The sequence below is a fragment of the Sebastes umbrosus genome, chromosome 11, assembly GCF_015220745.1.
Source record: "Sebastes umbrosus isolate fSebUmb1 chromosome 11, fSebUmb1.pri, whole genome shotgun sequence".
NCBI classification, from domain to species: domain Eukaryota; kingdom Metazoa; phylum Chordata; class Actinopteri; order Perciformes; family Sebastidae; genus Sebastes; species Sebastes umbrosus.
The window spans coordinates 28,865,574-28,884,626 of record NC_051279.1 but is presented as its reverse complement, the minus strand read 5'-3'; the positions used below and the strand labels follow the sequence as shown (position 1 = coordinate 28,884,626).

At 40.8% G+C, this 19,053-nt stretch overlaps 2 protein-coding genes across 6 annotated transcripts in view; both read right to left on the bottom strand.

The window, feature by feature from the left end:
- Nucleotides 1-9,090, bottom strand: part of si:dkey-122a22.2 — a 29,135-nt gene extending 20,045 nt beyond the window's left edge. Inside the window, exons 1-7 of the mRNA XM_037784427.1 lie at nt 8,921-9,090; nt 8,093-8,255; nt 7,853-7,924; nt 7,631-7,707; nt 6,926-7,026; nt 5,387-5,503; nt 1,680-1,754 (exon numbers count right to left, since the gene is read on the bottom strand). Of these exons, the coding sequence (XP_037640355.1) occupies nt 1,680-1,754; nt 5,387-5,503; nt 6,926-7,026; nt 7,631-7,707; nt 7,853-7,924; nt 8,093-8,255; nt 8,921-8,980 (665 nt within the window). The 5' untranslated portion in view covers nt 8,981-9,090. The remainder of the gene's footprint in view (nt 1-1,679; nt 1,755-5,386; nt 5,504-6,925; nt 7,027-7,630; nt 7,708-7,852; nt 7,925-8,092; nt 8,256-8,920) is intronic.
- A 6,225-nt stretch (nt 9,091-15,315) lies between these two features.
- The window catches only part of oxr1a (oxidation resistance 1a), a 187,897-nt gene continuing 184,159 nt past the window's right edge, over nt 15,316-19,053 (bottom strand). For all 5 annotated transcript variants that reach the window (XM_037785297.1, XM_037785300.1, XM_037785299.1 and 2 more), the window contains 2 exons: nt 17,599-17,672; nt 15,316-17,392 (listed from right to left, as the gene is read on the bottom strand). In XM_037785297.1, the coding sequence (XP_037641225.1) occupies nt 17,257-17,392; nt 17,599-17,672 (210 nt within the window). In that variant the 3' untranslated portion in view covers nt 15,316-17,256. The remainder of the gene's footprint in view (nt 17,393-17,598; nt 17,673-19,053) is intronic.

The window sequence follows — 19,053 nt, the reverse complement described above, 5'->3', positions numbered from 1 at the left end:
GATTGTGGCTGCACTGTCATGTACTCAGTGAAATTAATCGGAGGGTAATTGGACACATACCCCTGATAAATGGTGCTGCTCCACTTTGTGGCACGTACAAATTAGGCCATTTTAAAAGGGATCCATTTCTTATCAGGCTCGACTCATGCTTATATAAGATGTGAGCTAATATTGGTGGACGGAACTACGGATGCTCCGAATCATGGAGACATGCCCGAAATGAAATTACTTGATTTTAGTTGATATTTCCCTTCATTTTGTGATATTGAAGCACATATGAACTCCCATTTGGTGTTTCAAGACGACATCACAAAACAATGACGTGAACAGAAATATGTTTTTTAAACTTTACACAATGGGGGTGTTTTTTTTTTTGCACGTCAATATATTTTTTTAAAACTGTTGTTTTTTTCATGAATACTTTCACACAGAACGTGAATATTACGCAGCAAAAAAGCTTAATTTTTGCAGAACACTGTTGATTTTTCTGAGCTTTTTGCATTGCAAATAAAGACTTATTATCATTGTATTTCTGTTAAAAAGGTGCATTTATTTCTTAACAGTTGTAGCAAGGAAATTGAAAATGTGTAGCATACTTTCCAAGATTAAAAAATAATTTAATAGACAAATGGAAAAATGTACGATCAGAAGAGCAATACGTTGCATTTCATTGGGAGGAATTGCCTGACTGGTTTTGCACTCCTTTTTGTGTTGTTGTTTACTGAAGAAAATAAATTTCAAATGAGGGATACTGTTATTCTGCGATAAAAGTATTGAATGGGTTTTGAGTGAAAAAAAAAAAGCCTTTTGATCTGCTTTGTAAGAGAAAGAAACACTACAGATGCACTCCAGAGATTTGCTTATGATGTAGCCGTCGCTGCTAGGCTGTCAGCTACATCTAAAAGCTTAGCGTGGTTTGCTAAATTATATAACTGATTAATTATCGTCTCTTCAGCAGTGAAATACCTTTTAAGGATTACACATGACATGCTTTACTTGTAAACAATCTGAGATGCTGTTAGTGTTGCGTAATTGACACAACATCCCTCCTCCTCCACTCGTGCTCCCGGTTATCATTAATAACAACCCGACCCCCCTGTATGATAATTAATGCATAATGAGATATATGCTGTGACAATGACTACCACTTGACGTATATCTCGCCTGGAGGATTAAAGCAGTGTTATTACACTTTCTGTCACTCAATCCCGGCCACCGCCACCGCCGTCGCTCTGCCCTCATCTGTTTCATGCTAAAAGAGTGCGATCGGCTAATGAGTTTCTTTGGCCTCCAATTAATCATGCTAATGAGCCCCACCCAGCAGAGATAATCAACTGTTCTCACCATAAAAGACAATATGAGGGAAGAGTTTGGAGCTTTACTTGTGAAACACGCTAGTGCCTCTGCCTCCACTCTCCTCATCCTAATCCTCTTGCTTGCTACATTTCCCTTTTTTCTCCTTCCCCTCTTCCCTGCCTCTCGCTTTTTATCTGCTCCTCTCTGCCCTTCAGAGCTCCTTATCGTCCTCTCTGCTCCTTTCCACGCTCCTCTTTTCCATTCCGCTTTTTCACATCCCTCCCTAGTTTCTGCTTCTTCAACATCTCTCCATCTCTCTCCTCCTGTTTTTCCCCCCATCACTTCTGTCCTCCCTCCGACCCTGAAATCCACTATAAACTCACCAGTACTCTTTCCACTGGTCGTCCTCAAAGACGTCCTCCGGGATGGGATCAATCAGCACCAGGTCTGACACTTGCCTGAGGACAAAGAGAGGACACTCAGATGAAGTAAGACTCATTGACTACCCTTGTCCACTTTACCCTCCCGGGCCAAGGCCGTAATGAGTGTGAGATGGATGGCGTCATCCCGTCTGTCTTCCTGTAGACTCGTCTGTCCTCTGTCCCCCGCAGACAGATGACCACACATCCAGGGGGAATATTTCCATTTGGCGAGGTGTCATCCACTCAACGCTACTTAATTTTCTCCCTTAACGGCAGCAACATCGGGCCTGATTAAATACTAAATCTTTCATTCCTGGTACGGGCTACTTGTCACGTTAATCACAGGTTGACTCAGAGATGGCTGACTTATGGGCGATGATGGGAATGGACACCGGAATATATTTTATTAAGTGTGAGTTTGGAAGGCACTACCATACTTGTACACTCTTATCGTACATGATATACTATAAAGCAATTTTAAGATTACCTATTTTTAAAATGTATCAATGATTTGTTAGACACATAAAAGGATAAGTCTGGTAATATTCTATTTAGTTATTATATCAGCAAATACCATTGTTGTTCAAAAAAATCACTGAGTCACACTGTTGCACTGTGTGACATCCTTCATTACCATGAACACACATGCTGTTCCCACTCACACTGAATTAAAGACATTATGTTCTGATGAATCTAGAGAAAATCCGTTATACTACCCGGGGAATAGTTTTACAAGATGTGGCGCCCCTTCTTGACATTTTTTGAGAAAGTAGTTTATATATAATATATATATATATAATATAAATATATATATATGTAATATAAATATATATAAATATATATATATATATTATAAATATATATATAATATATATATATATAATTACTATAATAATAAATAGTATTTTATTTATTTACATTTCTTTTTATTTAATTATTTTTCTTCTATCCTATTTATCAATTTTCTATTTCCTTTATTTCTCAACTTACTTTTTCTGTTACTATTAAGGTGTAATATAAATATTTTCTCTGTATTGTCTATAATTTCAGACAATTTTTTGTCTGTTTTTTTGTCAATTCTTTTGCTTGTTGGTTGGTTTGTTTGTTTGTTTTTCGTGTGAGTAGATGGTGTTTTGAGTGTTGTTGGGGAAAACAAAATCTTTTCACTGAACTGTTTAATTCATTATTGATAATCAATAAAAAAGACCTTTGAAAGAACACACACGCTGTAATGTACTCAATCTCACATACACCATCCTGCTGCAGGAAATGCATACTAATACATATTAATCCGCGGCTGAAAATAATCCCCAACAAGCGCACTATTTCTTCATGTTTGAGTAACGTTTGCTAAAAACTACAGTGCCCAGCTGTTTTAGGGAAATTACTGAGACTTGTTTTAAAAAAAACAAACTACAGTATGTATTTGCAATCCATTTCTAAAGATTAACATCTTTAATAGGAGCCAAAATGCCAGGCAGAGTGCCACAGATAGAGTAGGGACGTCAGAAAGTATCGATAGACAGACTAATATGTTGTTGGCTTGGGTTTCTTTTCATGGGATTTGTTGACAATAAGAAAAATATAGCTTTAGCTTTAATGTGAAACTGAGGCACGTGCTTAACTACCTGGGGACAGAGCCAGGTTTAGTTTTTCAGCGCTGCTGAAATGTCTTTGGTTTTGGACAGGTAAGAGTAGGGCAGGTCAGATTATTTGAGGTTTTACTTTATTTTTTCGTTACTTTTATTTTGGAGACCTTGTTAGGATTTCTCTTTTGGTTGTATTTATTTACTTATTTATGTGATTTAAGCAGCACACTCAGGCCCTTTGTCCTTTGTACTTGTTATTTGTAAATCTAGGTTACCTATCCATTCAATATATAACCTTTGGATTTTATCAAATCCATGTGGTTTTATGTTGCTTCCTGTTCCCCTGGAGAGCTGGGTTGTAACATAACTGGCGGCTCGTCCGGGATATCTCTTAATTGATTCCCGTAGCCAAAGTTATTAATCGCTAAGTGATGGGATCGTTTTTGAAATGTGTAGCCAGCTGACTTAATTAAACACAATTGGACATGGAGCAGTTTAATCTTGAGCAGTTTGTGGCCAAGCCCTTCCCTGACCTAAGTGATAGCTGCCGCAAAGATGAATTAGCACAGATTGCAAACTACTTCAGTTTAAGGCTTTAATTATCGGTAAGTTGGTGGAATTGAAGACTATCGTGTTGCCGGCACAATCAGAAGTCGACTCCCAGACATTTGAACGCATCGCTTCAGCTCTGCAGTGGACACCTGAAGTCTGGCCTCTTTTACTACAGTGGAAAGCCCAAGAAGTCGCAGCTGCGCTCCCTTTGGAGGACGCAGGATTTGGTTAAAGCTGCAATTTTAACCTCAGAGCAGTCTGCTTGTGGTTATAGATGATCTCATTGACCACATTTACATGCACACTAATATTTCACTAGTATTCAGAATATGACAATATTCTGAGTTTGATACAGGTCATGTAAACAGCATATTCCGGATATTCTGAATTAGGCCTTATTGCGAATGAAACATTTTCCGATTAAGACATGGGGGATATGCTGATATTATTCAGGTTTTAGGAGCATTCTTTGGACATGTATATAGCGCATTCACAATATGAGTCTTAGTTGGGATTTTTACGGCAGTTTGCGACACACCGCCTCTTTCCTCTCTGGAACCAGCTCTGTGTGTTGTAAAGAAACCAACTAGCCAACAGTTTGCAGAGATGCATGCCCAAAAGAAAAGGAGAAACACACCTACCACCTACAACTACTACACGCCTCAACATTATGAAAGACTTGGGTATCAACAGGTCAACGCCGACCTTTTCAAGAAGGTGGTTGAAGGAATGAGAGAGGAAGGCTGTTTTCACACGGTCGGACAAGTCTGCCGCCGGCCCCGGTGATGAGGATGCCCTGAGATCCTCGAATGGACCAGATAATGATGATGGTAAGAAGAGGGAAAAAGACAACTAGGTAGCCAGCTGACTTGTTTAGCTAAATGGGTTGTTTGTAGATCAGCATGATGTACATAATGGGGCCGTTTGACGAGTATGCACAGCTCCATATAAATGGGAATATCAGAGGAATATTCATTTTTATTAGTCATGTAGACAGCGTAGTAGGAATATTGTCTTTTTCAGAATAAGGGGCAAAAAATTAAATATTTGGTGCATGTTAACGTAGTCAATGTGTACACAACCACCTGAGAAGAGCACATGGAGATCCTTGAACAAGTGTTGAAAGTGGTGAAGTGGCCCTTTAACTGAATTCGGCTTCTATCTTTTGTGTTGTTTTGGATTGTGTCAGGAATTTTATTTTGCTGTGATTGAGGACATTACCGATTTTAGAGCGACCAACGCTGCATTACTGCTACCTGAAGAGCAAATTACTTTAAATAAGAAGCTTTACAGTTGGAATTTGGCATAAAACAGCTATCAAATTAGATTATATACTAGATTACCTAGACTTTTTTATTATCAAAGTGGTATTTCAGCAATTTAGTATTGCACTTTTATAAAGTTGGGAAAGTCATAAGATACGGATGATAACAAAGCCACAGATTACATTCTACAACTCAAGAGCAGTAGCCCTCGTGACAAGCAAACTGACCTTTAAGTGTAATATTTTCACTATACAATACTTACACATCGTGAATGTGGCTGTAAAACCTGCCATTGAGCGTGCCCAGCTCAGAGCCCACCAGGATGAAGGGCTTGGCTATTCCAGCAGCCTGCAGGAGCCGGTGCAGATCATCCACCATCCTGGAAGACAACAACACTCATCTGTCTCGGCACAAAACCAGGACACGCTGCAAACTGGGCCAGCAGGATTATTTATTCAGCTAGGTGGGACGAGGACTCATCATTAATCGCATTCATTTCTAATCTGCTTGTTAACAGGTTTATTAAGAGTCATTATTAAAAAGCAAAAATAACCTAAGAGGGGGAAAGAAAGTGTTACAAATTACAACACTGCTGAAACCAAAACGACAGCATAAAAGAGGAGACTGCCGTCTCCTTTTCACTGCAACCCGCAGGACAAACAATCACTAGGCAGCTAACTGGTATCATCAGAGGGAGCATCATCATTGCATGAGATGCAGCAGCCTCCTCTCTGAGAGCCATCTGCTGTCCTGGGTTTGTTGTGCTAATAAATCAAACCCGAGCTGTCACACTGAAATGAGGAGTTTTCACAAGACTCCCAGGGGTTAAGGTTAGGTAGCCATCAAACTCCTTGAGATATTGAATTCTGGGAAATTGATTGCTTTGCATCTCAAATGGGCGGCCGCCTGCTTTCTGGGCCAGATGCCAAGGTAAACTAGACTGCTGACCGTCGGCGAACCATGCCCGCTCATCGCTTTAGGCAGATTTAAGGCTCAACAAACGCGTTACGATGACAAAGGCGAGGAGATTAGAGCCCGAACCCACGACAGTGTGCAGCATGGACAGGGCAGGGCTGTGGTGTTGTGATCAGCAGTGGAAGACACGAGGTGTCCATGCACCCATCAGGAACAGGAACGGCTCCGCGACTACTTCACTCTGAGCAGCTGTCAATCATGACGTCTCACACCCTTTTTATAAGACCAAATAACTAATTAAAACCAAACTTATCAGAAAAATTAACACTTGAACAAACATCAGCATGATAAGAACTACCTAAAATAACAGAAACCATCTTCGGGAAAAATGTATTTGACGTGTACTTTGACTTTTTATTTTGGCCCATGTCCCATCCATTAACATGGTGAAGGCGGGATTTATGACATATACTGGTGCCAGCCACCAGGGGGCGATCAAGATGTTTTGGCTTCACTTTTGGGGAGCGGTCAAGACCCCAGGAAGAGCGCCGCGCTGTGAAGCAAATTGTCGTAGTGGCCAAATAGCGGTACTACAACTTCCTTGTCCGTCACGTGATGACATTGGGCCCAAAAATACTTTTTCCCATAGACTTACATTGGGAAATAGACGTCTGTAACTCAGCGCATAATTTCCTTTCCTCCGTTCATGTGAATGAGACCCAGACCGATGCTGGAGCGAGGGCTGAGAGGCGGAGTTAAAGGAAACGCTACTGCGCCTGCAGCTCTTATGGTTGTTCATACATCTATGGGATGGTGATGTCGTCCATCTTTATATACAGTCTATGGTCACACTCAAAATGACTCCCATCTGAAGTAGTATACCAACCTTCCAGTCGTTGACATCCCCCAAACTTTCTCAGTTCCCGTGGTTTCATTCTGCATGAGCCGCTTGCTGAAGCCCAGTCCCATTCTGTCATAGGTGCAGACCTAAGCAGTGTGACAAACAGGAACACCACAGGTTTAGAAGGATTATAAATAAATACCATGCTCTACATACACATGAGATGCTCTCAACAAGCCCCACCATTCCCTGTGCAGATACTTTAAAAATGCATGATGGCCGAGTAACACTGAAAAATAAGAGGTGGTGTAAACAGTGCACTGTAAGTTTGTTTTTGTAACTGCCTATGTGATTTAGTTGTTCAGTATCTAGGCCCTTCCCCAACAAGCCTGTGACCTAATTTGGGTCACATTTCAGACAAACAACATGGGGCAGGCTGTCAGCCCCGACTTTCTGCTGTACTGAGTCCTTGTTGAACAGAGAGGACGTGGCAGAGCCACTGCCAGGACTGTCCCTACATGACCCTGACAACAAACAACATGGCCGCATTAAGAGTAACTGATTCTAGACAAAGTTCACCACAGTGGATTTCCTTGGTGTGTGAGAGATATATTCATCTCAGATATATTGTTCAGTTCTGATGAGCCCACTTGTTTTAACATAGTTATACAAAATCTACGATATTTTGGACAATCATTTAAAAAATACAGCCATTCAATACAATCCACAGTGATTGTGTCATTTCCTCACCATTGTTAGTGTGGACACACTTTCTTGGACATGTAACCAAACATCTGAGGACATTCCAGCTGGTGCATCCAGTATGACTTCAGAAAGAAAAACAAACTGGTTAGGGGGGGCTCAGCAAAAAGACACAAACAAGCCACACAGACATGGAACCATGTGCCAGGAAATATTGAGAAAGAAAGCCAGCCATGGCAGATTATAGAACATCATCATAGGATTTATTACCAACTGGTTGTCCTTGTCCTTTACACAAAAGATGCATCTTTTGACCCAAACCAACATCAACAATCTGGCCATCTGGATGCAAGAGGGAGACGAATAGAAAGGAAGATTAGGCTCCTCAGAGGACTACAGAAATGATCCCACAAGAGGCTGTCTAATCAACACATTTAATAAAGATACTTATTAAAAAGCTGTTTGCAGGTTGACATAAAATCTAAATGAAAAGAGGAATTACAAGAGAACCTTTAGGCAAGAGCATCTGTCCTTCTCTCTGCAGAGATGCATAGTTGAGGAATGGAGGGACTAAGATGATCAGAAGTAAACACTTTCCAATGGTCATGAGGACAGAGCGGTAGGACACTCTGCCTCCAGCTGCAGCTTGGCTGGGCAATCTTTGATCCGCATCCTAGTTTATGTAGAGAAGAAGAAAATGCAATGTGAAGTCACACATTAACCTGACTTTAACATCCTAAAGTTGGAGAAAAAAAAAAACAATACATTATCTACAATACATTCTTATATCCGTTTAAAATGTACATTCACATCATCTTAGCTACAGTATTTCAGCCCTACAATACTATTTGGTTGTTATCAGAAACCTAAAGGTTAAGTGAGGGCATCAGGGTGAACCACAGTGTGTTTTAGTGGAAGATCTGACCCTTCCCCGGGTATTAGGCACATATTGTTGTTATTTTATTGTTCTGGATGCACGCCGAATTAAAGAACTGTTGCTAATGACTTGTTAAAACATTAAAATCTAACAGGTTTAGGAGTGAGTGAGCTGTAAACACACAAAGAGGTGTTAAAATGTCTGTTTTTTAAAGGGGGATCTGGCTCCTCTTCTTTGTACAACACTGAGACACACACCGTCGGGTACTGTGTCATACCCCAGATAACGTTAGTAGTGAAAATCAGTATAAGAGCAGGAGAACGGCCGTAGCAGCCAGACTCGGATGACAGCATTAGAAATGAATGAATGAGGAACAGGCTAACTCTTAGCTGAGCTAATGTTAGCTAGCAGAGGTCTGCTGTCACATGTGCAGCAGCCAGCTGTCGTTCACGTTGCATTACCTTTCTATCAGCACTGACAGGCTCATTGTTTGATGCTTGAGCTTCGGTTCTTCTCCGCATGTTGAAATGAAGAGTTGTAAAACTATAGAAACGAGAAACTGAATAAATTAAACTATAACAACTTCCTGGTGGAGATACGGAAGCCGAGAGGAGACAAACTTTCCCTTTGCGCGTTGCAGTATATTGCAGCTACCTACAGTACCACACTACACACTGGATGTACTTCCCCATTTATCCGATTAATGATTAATCAATTGCATATAATGTATTTATAATATATATGTATTTATAATATATATAAATATTTTTACTGTCACATTTAAATTTACCTCTCACATAATTTTAAAGTGGCAGCAGGTAGAATGTGTTTGGCATCATTGGGAAAAAATTCCATAATAACCTTTCAGCATATTGTAATTCAAGACTAGACTTCTGCACCGCCTCATGGCTCTGTTTTCAGGCTTTAAAAAATCTTGGCTGTGCTCCAGCTGGTGGGCGGTGCTTGGTATTTCCTCAACAGATCTCAACATGGCTGCCGGGTCACAAACCTTCTCATTTTACAGCTAAACAGTACACTACAAGATGTTTCTGAAAACATTTCAGGCTAGAAATAGGCATTACAGTTACAGAATATTGATTCATATTTGATCAGCGCTGCCTAGTTTGACCGTTTGATCGGCGTTCAGGAGTGACTGAGTGATTGACAGCTGCTTGGCTCTGATTGGTTGTTTTCCTCCGGTCTGTGAAATCTTGCAGATGCCATTAAGAGCACCGGAAGACACCAGAGGATACAGAGGCACATGATTTTTTTTTCAGATAACCTGTCTCATGCAGGATATAGTAACAGTTTTATAAAAATAACTTTTTTCAATTATATTTACTCCATTACTACCCACTGCTGCTTTAATACACGTCACATCATTGTCAAAACTAAACAATCAAAGATGTTCCATAAAATACCATAAATATTTTGTTATGCTGTTAAATACTGGATGTTTAATATTATTAATAATTGATTTATTCATTCTATTTGCCCAGGGCACTTATTAATGGGGGAGCAGTACAGTTGCTGGCCTGCAGGGGTCACTGTATTCCACAAACCCATCCCATAGTCTCCATCATAATGTATTGCACTCAACAGCAAAGGCAGCAGGATTAACATTAAATAGGCTCATAAACACCAGTTAATAAGACTTTGTTTAAACATCATCACTCTCTCAAATGAAATAATATAAACTAGAGGTCAACGACTAAACATATGGAAAACTTGTACTGCATCTTAATATAACCGAATACATGAACATAATTAGAAATTGGGGCTGTGATTGCATGTCCTCTACTCCTCTTAGAACAACCAATCAAACAATCATCATGTATAATAAAGCATTTATGGTGCGCAGGACAGCTGCTTCCAAGACAAGTAATATATGCAAATTGCAGTTTTTATGCAGTTGTAGACATGTGGCACGCCAAAGAGTGCTGGTTTGCGTCATTCGGGGACTGTGACATCCATAGTGATGAATTCTGAGTCATGCACAATAGACTTTCATGCGGCACTCGTTATGGATTGGGCCTGCAGTTTGGCTGTGCTCCACGTCTCTAATCATCTTGCACATTTCGGACACCAGGGAGACATCAGACGATAAAGCTTAATGGTTTTAGGAAGAGATTCAAGTTTTAGGCAACAACACGAACGTCATCAGAGAGGGGCTGAGGGGACCCTTATTTTTGTTCTCATTCAGAAGTCCAGTAGCTGTAAAGATGTATTTCATATTCACCAAAGACAGAACAAAGCCAGTCTACCCTGACTATTTATCCATTAAATGGTGTCTAGACAAAGCAAAAACCTCAACAATAAACCCCGTTTAGATAGCAGGTGACTGGAGCCATGTAGGGAATTCATTGCAGTAATTAAAAAGCCCGGCTGGACCGAAATGATGAATGTCAGGTATTGACTCACTGTCAGGCTGACTGTTTGTGTATGTGTGTGTGTTTCAGGGTATCCAGGGTTGATTAAAGCTAATGACGCAGGGCCTTCTCTGCCTCTTGCTTCTGTTCCAGCTCCACATAATTAGGATTGAGAGGAGGACGGTCTAATCAGACAACTGTAGCTTCACTCGACAGTTTTGTGAACGCCGTTCAAACGGCAGCCACTCGGCCCTCGACTCCTTTTGTGGCCCATCAGTCTGAGCGGCGGCGAACAAAACACACAGGTCTTTTTTTCCGTCTGTCTGCCTCCTCTGGGGAAATCAAAGACAACTCATTCCATCAAAGATTTGGACTTAGTAACAAGCTTTGCCACAGTAACAGATCAAAACAACCCTCTGATGATGCATGATGTCCTTGACTGCCAGACTAAAGGTTGGTATTTGTCGTTCGTCTCTTGGATTACCGGTGCAGGGTTCAGGGCTTTACACATCTTTGATTGTTGACAAAGCTGCAAATCAAACCCACAGAATCCAGCAGTGATTGAACCCGGAGATCGTCAGATAGGACCTGCAATGCTTCTTCTATATGATTGCTTTCTTTTGAAATACACATTCCCTCTATTTTATTGTAACAAATTCTGATGGAAAAAAAATAATGTTCCTTCAATATCCCTTTAGGGATTTACAGTGCATTTGCTGTCCTGTTGTATTTACAGCGAACTTTAGGTAATCAGAAGTGTTATCAAAAATCATCTTTGGTATCAGATACTGCTATAATATACGTCTAGTTCTGGGATGATGTTTGTCAGTAAATTACTCTGAACCTGAAGATTAATTTGAGATGCAGCTCAGCACTGTGTGTCAAACTGTCCTAGTCATAAATCAGAAATAAACATGAATGAATGAATAAAAATAAATTGTAAAAGTGTATAAGGGTTTAGAACATTATGATAGAAGTATATGATGGTCATTCCACTGCTCTATTATGTCTCATAAGTTTTTGCAGCAATTTTGGGGTTGACACCATTTGTTACACAGATTTAGTGCTAAATCTAACCATTTTCTACCACTCCAGAATTGATAAAAATGATCAATAATCCCTCCAAAATACCAAATTAAGACACCAAGACCTTGAGGAACACCATAGAAAAAGCCATGTTGTGATTTGTGGTACCCATAGAACCCATTTTCATTCACATATCTTGAGGTCAGAGGTCAAGGGACCCCTTTGAAAATGGCCATGACAGTTCTTCCTCGCCAAAATTCAGTGTAGGGCGCCTGGTTAGCTCAGTCGGTAGAGCGGGCACCCATGTATGGCCAAGGCTCAGTCCTAGAAGCGGTGGACCTGGGTTTGAATCTGGCCTGTGGACCTTTCCGCATGTCATTTCTCTCTCTCCACATTGTCCTATCAATAAATGCTTAAAAAATAACTTAAAAATTCAGTCTAAAGTTTGGAGTGTTATTTAACCTTCTTCCTTTCCATTGATATCAATGGATTCTTTAGGTTTTATAGTTTCATATGGTATTTATATCTTCACTCTGGCTCTAAAACTGAACCTGCTACAGCCTCTGAAAGATAGTAAATTCGGTTAGGCTCACGATCCCACCGAGGGTCTCAGGGGGTTAATAAGAAGAGCGTTGTAGTTTGTGTTTGTTTGGGATTAGCATGATGTTACCGTGCCCTTTAGCGCCCGCAGAACAAGAAGACAATGCTCTCTATAGTTTATTGCTTCATACTATTCTAATTACATTGCTCATAAGCAACATCTGCCCTCAAGCCACATGTAACATCTTCACACTGCGCAGAGATGAAGAGCCGTTCCTTCAGTGCCAAGTCACCTTGACACCATCTTTGCCATTATGTGCCATGTCTGGAGGCAGCAGCCATTTTTAAAAGGTGTTGCTTCTTCACCGCCCTCAGCCCTGACATTCAGCCACACAATGCATTTCACCCTTAGTTACAGGGCACCTTCCCCACACAACACATACAGGAGAAGACAGCTGGCAAGAATGGAGAACAGAGCCGGAGTCTGAGTGCAAATAATAACCTATTATTTGGACATTTCTCACATGCCTCCGCTTCCCCCCGGCCAGCTTCAGCCGCTTCACTTTTGCTCTCTGCTTGATATCGAGCCCCGAAAATTGGTTTCTCAAATAAATCACATCACACCGAAGCATCGGCACACACGCGGGAGGCTTTACTACATGCACACAAAATCAAATCGTAATTGAGATAGCATTGCAGGCGGATAAAAAGCCATTTCCTGTTTGTCTTATCTGTTTTGTCACATAGAGCAGGTTAACTGGGTGACATTTCCGCATCGAGCTATCCGTATCACCAAAGGCCATCACCAAATTCTGCCGGGGCGTCCATATCTCACAATATGTTGGCTTGACTTTATTAAATCTGCCTGACTGAATGGCGGTATGATGTTCCAAGGCACCATCTCAAAGGGAAATCTGGTGTTAAACAGAAACTGTGGTTCTTAGCAGCTCTAGCAGCACGGCTCTGGGGATGGCAGTCAGTCGCTGGTCCATCAACTATTGGATGGATTACCGCGAGGATAACATCTGTGTTTTCTTTTTACTGAAGTGCCTCGATACCAACTGATGGATTGTCAAGAAATATAGTGCAGACATTCATGTTCCCCTCAGGATGAATTGTAATAACTTTGATGATGACGTTTCATCTAGCGCCATTTGAATTTGTCCTTGGTTCATGACCTTGCAGCTAATGACATTCCCTTCAGTATCAGCTGTACTTGTAGTGTTTACTGCAAATATTAGCACGCTATCACGTCAAATAAGAGCATGCATGCAACATTTACCTGCTGATTCCACATCCATGTCAGAACTTTAAGACCAGGCTCAAAGGCTGCAACAAAAATGGGATACCAGACGAGTTTTAAAAGAGTTAAAGGCGTATTTATTTGACAAACTAAGAATAACTAAGTGGGCATGTGTGGGTGTATGAAAATGTCTATAGCAACAAAACCAAAACAGCTGTGCCAGTTGAGGAATAGAGAGACATCTGTGGGAAAGTAGGGAGCTTTTATTTCACCACCACACCGAGTCATTAGCCCTCCGCCCTGCAAAACAACAACAAAAATCAAGGTTCTTTCAAGGTCACTGAAGTGCAATCTGATCTTCCTCAGATAGCTGCACAAACCTGCAAGGATTTCAGTGACCACAGGGGCAATGTTTATGTTTTCCTGATATTTAACTGGAGTCCATAAAGAGATGTGATATCCTGATTTCAAGAGAGAACTGACAAGAGATACAGACCTTTGCTTATTCCTGTGACTCCTGCATCTAAACTTCATTTAAATGGTGCAGTGTAAAAATAAAAACATAGCTATAATAAAATTATAATTTAATTTTTTAACTTTTCACCTTTATTTGACAACCAAAGCGTTCCATTTCATAAATTTTAAAATGTGCTTTTTGCTAGTGCATTTACTTGTGTCTGTCTATCACACTATATCTCATTCATTCAATCATTCATTCAGCTAATTTGTTTCCTGCTTAAACATTTACAGTTTACAGTCGTGTGCCATTGTTGCTTTAATTCACAGAGAGCTGCATGGTTAAATTATTCAAAGATGTGTAAGCAGTGGATCACTTAATGAAATGAAATCCAGCCTTCAGAGCGGCGGCAGCAGTCTGATTGGTCACACTCCTACCAATATTGAACAGCTTAATTATTAATTGGCAAATGTATTGATCTTTTTTTAAATTTCTATTTGTTTTGATTATTGTGATGGCCTTTTTTTCTCCTAAATTTATCAATTTATGTTCATTTAAAACTGCAGAATGTGCCCTTCCTGTGGCACACTGTACATTTGGAACTACACGGTTACATATTACAGTTTTTCTCAATCGCTTCGGCTCATTTTTCGAAAGTCTTAACATTCTCTAAACTGGAAGTGTAACTGTTTGATGGGACATCACGACTCTATTGCATGTTTGCAAAAGGTAACAACTCACCCAAAACATTTCATTCATGCTTCAAAACCCAGTTATTGTGTCAATAAGTTGGCACCAAAATGAAAAGTTGTTTGTCATCATGTGAGTCGTACTGGTCGAAATGTTTAGATGTTTTTTCACCATGGACAATTGTGCAAATTGTGGACAATTGTACTTTTTGCACACGTGCAATTTGCTCAAACGAAAGAGAAATTCTCATCTGTTGTCGACAACAAGCTAATTGTTCAGAGAGTTGAGCTTATTGTTTTGAAAAAAATAATTCTCACACGAGAATTGAGCCAAGAATGAAGGAGAAAAACTGTAAATACACAGTACCAGCGCTGACTCTTTGCAGGTTAAACCACTGACTTGCCAACTCTATTAGGCCACTATCCATCAACATCTGTCCTGACCTGAGAGGATTTAACATGTGTAAAAGGCTCAATAACAAAGTAAACAGGTAAAAACTGAAAAAAGAAACTTCACAAACTCAGTCATATCCCAGGTTACAACAATTAATTCAGCTTTATTGTTATTTATACATCACTGATACATTGTATTCTGGTGAAATAATTGGAATTATCCATATTATTCTTTGTGACTCTCCACAAGGACACAAATACTGGTGTGGAAGACCAGAAAGGGGGGAAGAAAGCTCCTTGTGGGGGGGAGGGTTACGTACTGTACACACGTCCCTTCACCCATCATCTGCCTGTCAGAGGTCAGCCTGCCTGCATACCTACCTGTACTGTATCTACCGAGACTCACCTGACAGCCACACGAGGAGAGAAACCGAGCCCTGCTGCCATGTTTAGCCACGTTCAACCCCCCCTTCCTACCTCAAGAGTAATCCTCCTTTTTAGACACACACAGCATTAGAGCATACCCTTATTGATATTGGTAGCAGCAAGCTTTCTACTAACAGTTAACATCTTAAAGATCTAAACAAAAAAAGTACTGTACAGCTACTGCTAAGAGAATATAGGAACCTGGCTTTTAACGCTTTTACACCAGATTAAAGTGCTAGAAGCAACCCACCAATCCACACTTTATTATATATATATATATTTATATAGCATTATGTATTTATATATATATATATATAGGAACAAATCTACTATTTGAACATTAATTTACAGGGTAATATACATTATATTGTAACAGCTGAAATATCAGCACAAATAGATCACTGTCACACTTAACAGCAAAATATATATGATTATATAACTCCGTATACAATCATATATACCGATATATAATTGTCATATATGCATGTAAAACAGTTAACCACGTCTCAGGCTTTTCAAATGATACCCAGAAAAGCAATTGTGTATCAAGACGTAAAAGCTTTACAAGTTTCTCTCTTGAAAGAGTCGACAGGCGGGGCGGCAAAAGTGCCGCGACCTGCGGGTATTTGAGGTCACAGGACAGTTATTTGCATATTCCACAAATCTATTGCAACACGTTTACTGTCTACGAACAGTACAGCCAGCGTCCTGCGAGAGGAGCCGGTGTTAGCTGGACTCACACGTACACCCACTGAACAGAACATTACGACGATGGGTGATCTGATTATAGCTATGTGCTTTCAGATGGTGTGCTATGACAGTGAACAACAGGAGGACTACAATACACAATACTCTATAGTTTAGCCTCAGAAGACAACCCAAAACTGTACTGTAAAAAGACTCAACCCCGCCCCCACACCCCCACCCAAGCAAATATTCTCTCCTCTCTGAGTTAAGTGTCATCGTATCCTGCTGCTGATGAGTTTCGTATATCGGTGTTTCACCACAAATCACAACTTAAATGTGCCACCCGACCATCACCGAGAGTAATGGAATGTGTTCAGCTTTTGTCTCGTCGCTTTTTCCCTCTAACTGGGTCTCTCTCTCCGTCAAGGCTGACAGCACAGTGAGTTAACATCCTACCGTATGAACAAAGTTCTAGGGGGTCTGAGAGGGTGGCTGGGGACTCCTTGAGGTTCTGTCAAGTTCAGATACACAATCTGGACCAGTAGGGCACTTCGCTCTTCTCGCCAGCCGCCATCATATTCACCGCCTCTCAGGTGAGAGGAGTTCTGATAGTCCTTTCCTCTTCGAGGCCCGATGGTCCCTTCCCTCGTTCCCTCCCCTCATCCCTCTGATACAACCTCATCTTCACCATCATTGCCCACCGCTTTACACACTCCCCCCTACTCTGCAAAGACGCTGCACAAGGCTGTAACAAGATACACACAAAGGTAATTTTTCACAAAGAAAAAAAAGCTCCGTAATAACTGCAGTAGTAACGCACAACAAGCATCCGATAGCTGGCTTCCGGCCCGGGGAGCCCTGGTGATGTGCAGTTAGGTTTGGGGCGTTGCCATTGTTCTAAAGGAGGAGGACTCCTTGTTTTGCCCTTTTGCAGGACTTGTTTTTTTCCCTGTGGTGCGCTGTCTTGTTATTCAAAAGCCCAGATCTCTATGTCCTGAACATAGAAATCCTCCTTTTTTGAGAGCATGGGGTTCCCAAATGTTTTACAGGAGTGACTCCTGCCGTGGTAGAGGTCTCCGTCCAGCCACAGGCCAAACTCACCGCTGAAGGAAGAGAGAACAAACCGTCTTAAACAGGAGGCCACAAACTAGTTCTGCAGCTGGCTACGTTCTCTAAAGCATCTCTCTAAACACAGTTGTAGGTAATCACCATCACTTATCTGCCTGTTCAATAGCAGTATTGTATTTTGTAGCCTAACCTTGAACTATAATGTATCATTAGATTCAATTAAAACAAATGTTGGGCTCACCTTCCTCCACCGAAAGCTAAGGAGTCCATATCTCCTTTGATGAAGAACATGTTGTCACCCGTCCATTTGAACACCTGTTGCAGACACAATAGAGAGCATAATAGAAGATATTACATGACATGTTGAATGTTGACATAATCTAATATTGTCTGTACAGTAGTCTTTATCCTGATGAGAACTGAACACGCAGTATTACCTCATAGGAAGAATTAACATCTGATAATTCAGTTTTCAGCTATTAGACACAACCTGAGGAAATGTCTCATCACCAGATGTCAAAATCCTCTCTGATGCACCAAAGTATAGTGAAGGCATATCAATCAGTTCTTTGATAGACAGTTCCCCGTTGGAAAGGGCTTTCTGATGACGAATTAAAACGGTGAAAATATTTTAAATATAGCGTACACTTAAACTGATATTAATTTTTTTAGGTGGCTAAAATACATTTTGCTGTTGCCCCCGTCCACAGCAGTACATTGCTTTGCTGCAGCGCTGGTACTCCTGTTTGTTTCTGCATCATCTACTGTAGGTAAAGCCCCTTTTCGACCGCAGGAACTTCCCCCTGGGACTAGGAACCTTTTGAAGAACTCCTTACCGCAGGGACATTTTACCCCCCGGTCAGTCTGTGAATTTGTGGCTAAATTGTTATACAAATAGTCAGTGGTCATGTCTATAATGTTAAATCCAGCGGTACATGTCTACCAGGTCCAGCGAGGACACAAGGGGACGTGCTGCTCCACTCAACTGGCCGTTCAAGCGGAGACGTACCCTATCGTTGAATGCACTTGATTGGTCCCTGGTTTTCTGCTCGCCGTTTCAAACAGGAAACAACATGGCGGTCTGCTCGTAAACTTTCTGTTATTCCGTCTAAACAATCCACCAAAATCTACTTTTGAAAACGTTTCAAGCGAGAAATAGGCTATGCCACTGCTGAATATTGTTTCATTTTAGAACTAGATTCCCTAGTTTGACAACTTGCTGGACGCTGGCTCGTTTGCATAAAAGACTGTTCTCTGCCTTTTCATTTTGAAAAAACAACAGCCAATGAGGAAAATCCAACACTCGGCCGACCAATCGTGTAACTTCATCTCTCAGTCAGTCACTAAGAGACAGACTTTTGCTTTTGTAGGGCTGTCCCTCTGTGGCCCAGCCAAAAAAGACAAAAGAAAATGTTTAGTTTTTTTTTCCCAACATGTTTTTGTGACCACCAGCATCCCTCGTCCCATGTCATGTTGCTTTTCATACATCAGCGGACTAAGACTATGGTGGAAACGTAGACAACAATGGACTGAAGGAACCTTTTAGTTCCTTGAAAAGTAATCCAAGAACTAAAATTACCAGGAACTTCTTGGTGGAAACCCGGCTTAATTCACTGACTATGGAAAGTACCTCATTCAACCCCGCTTCAAAACATCCGTTTAATGCAGAGACTAAAGCCACTAAGTGAAAAATTGC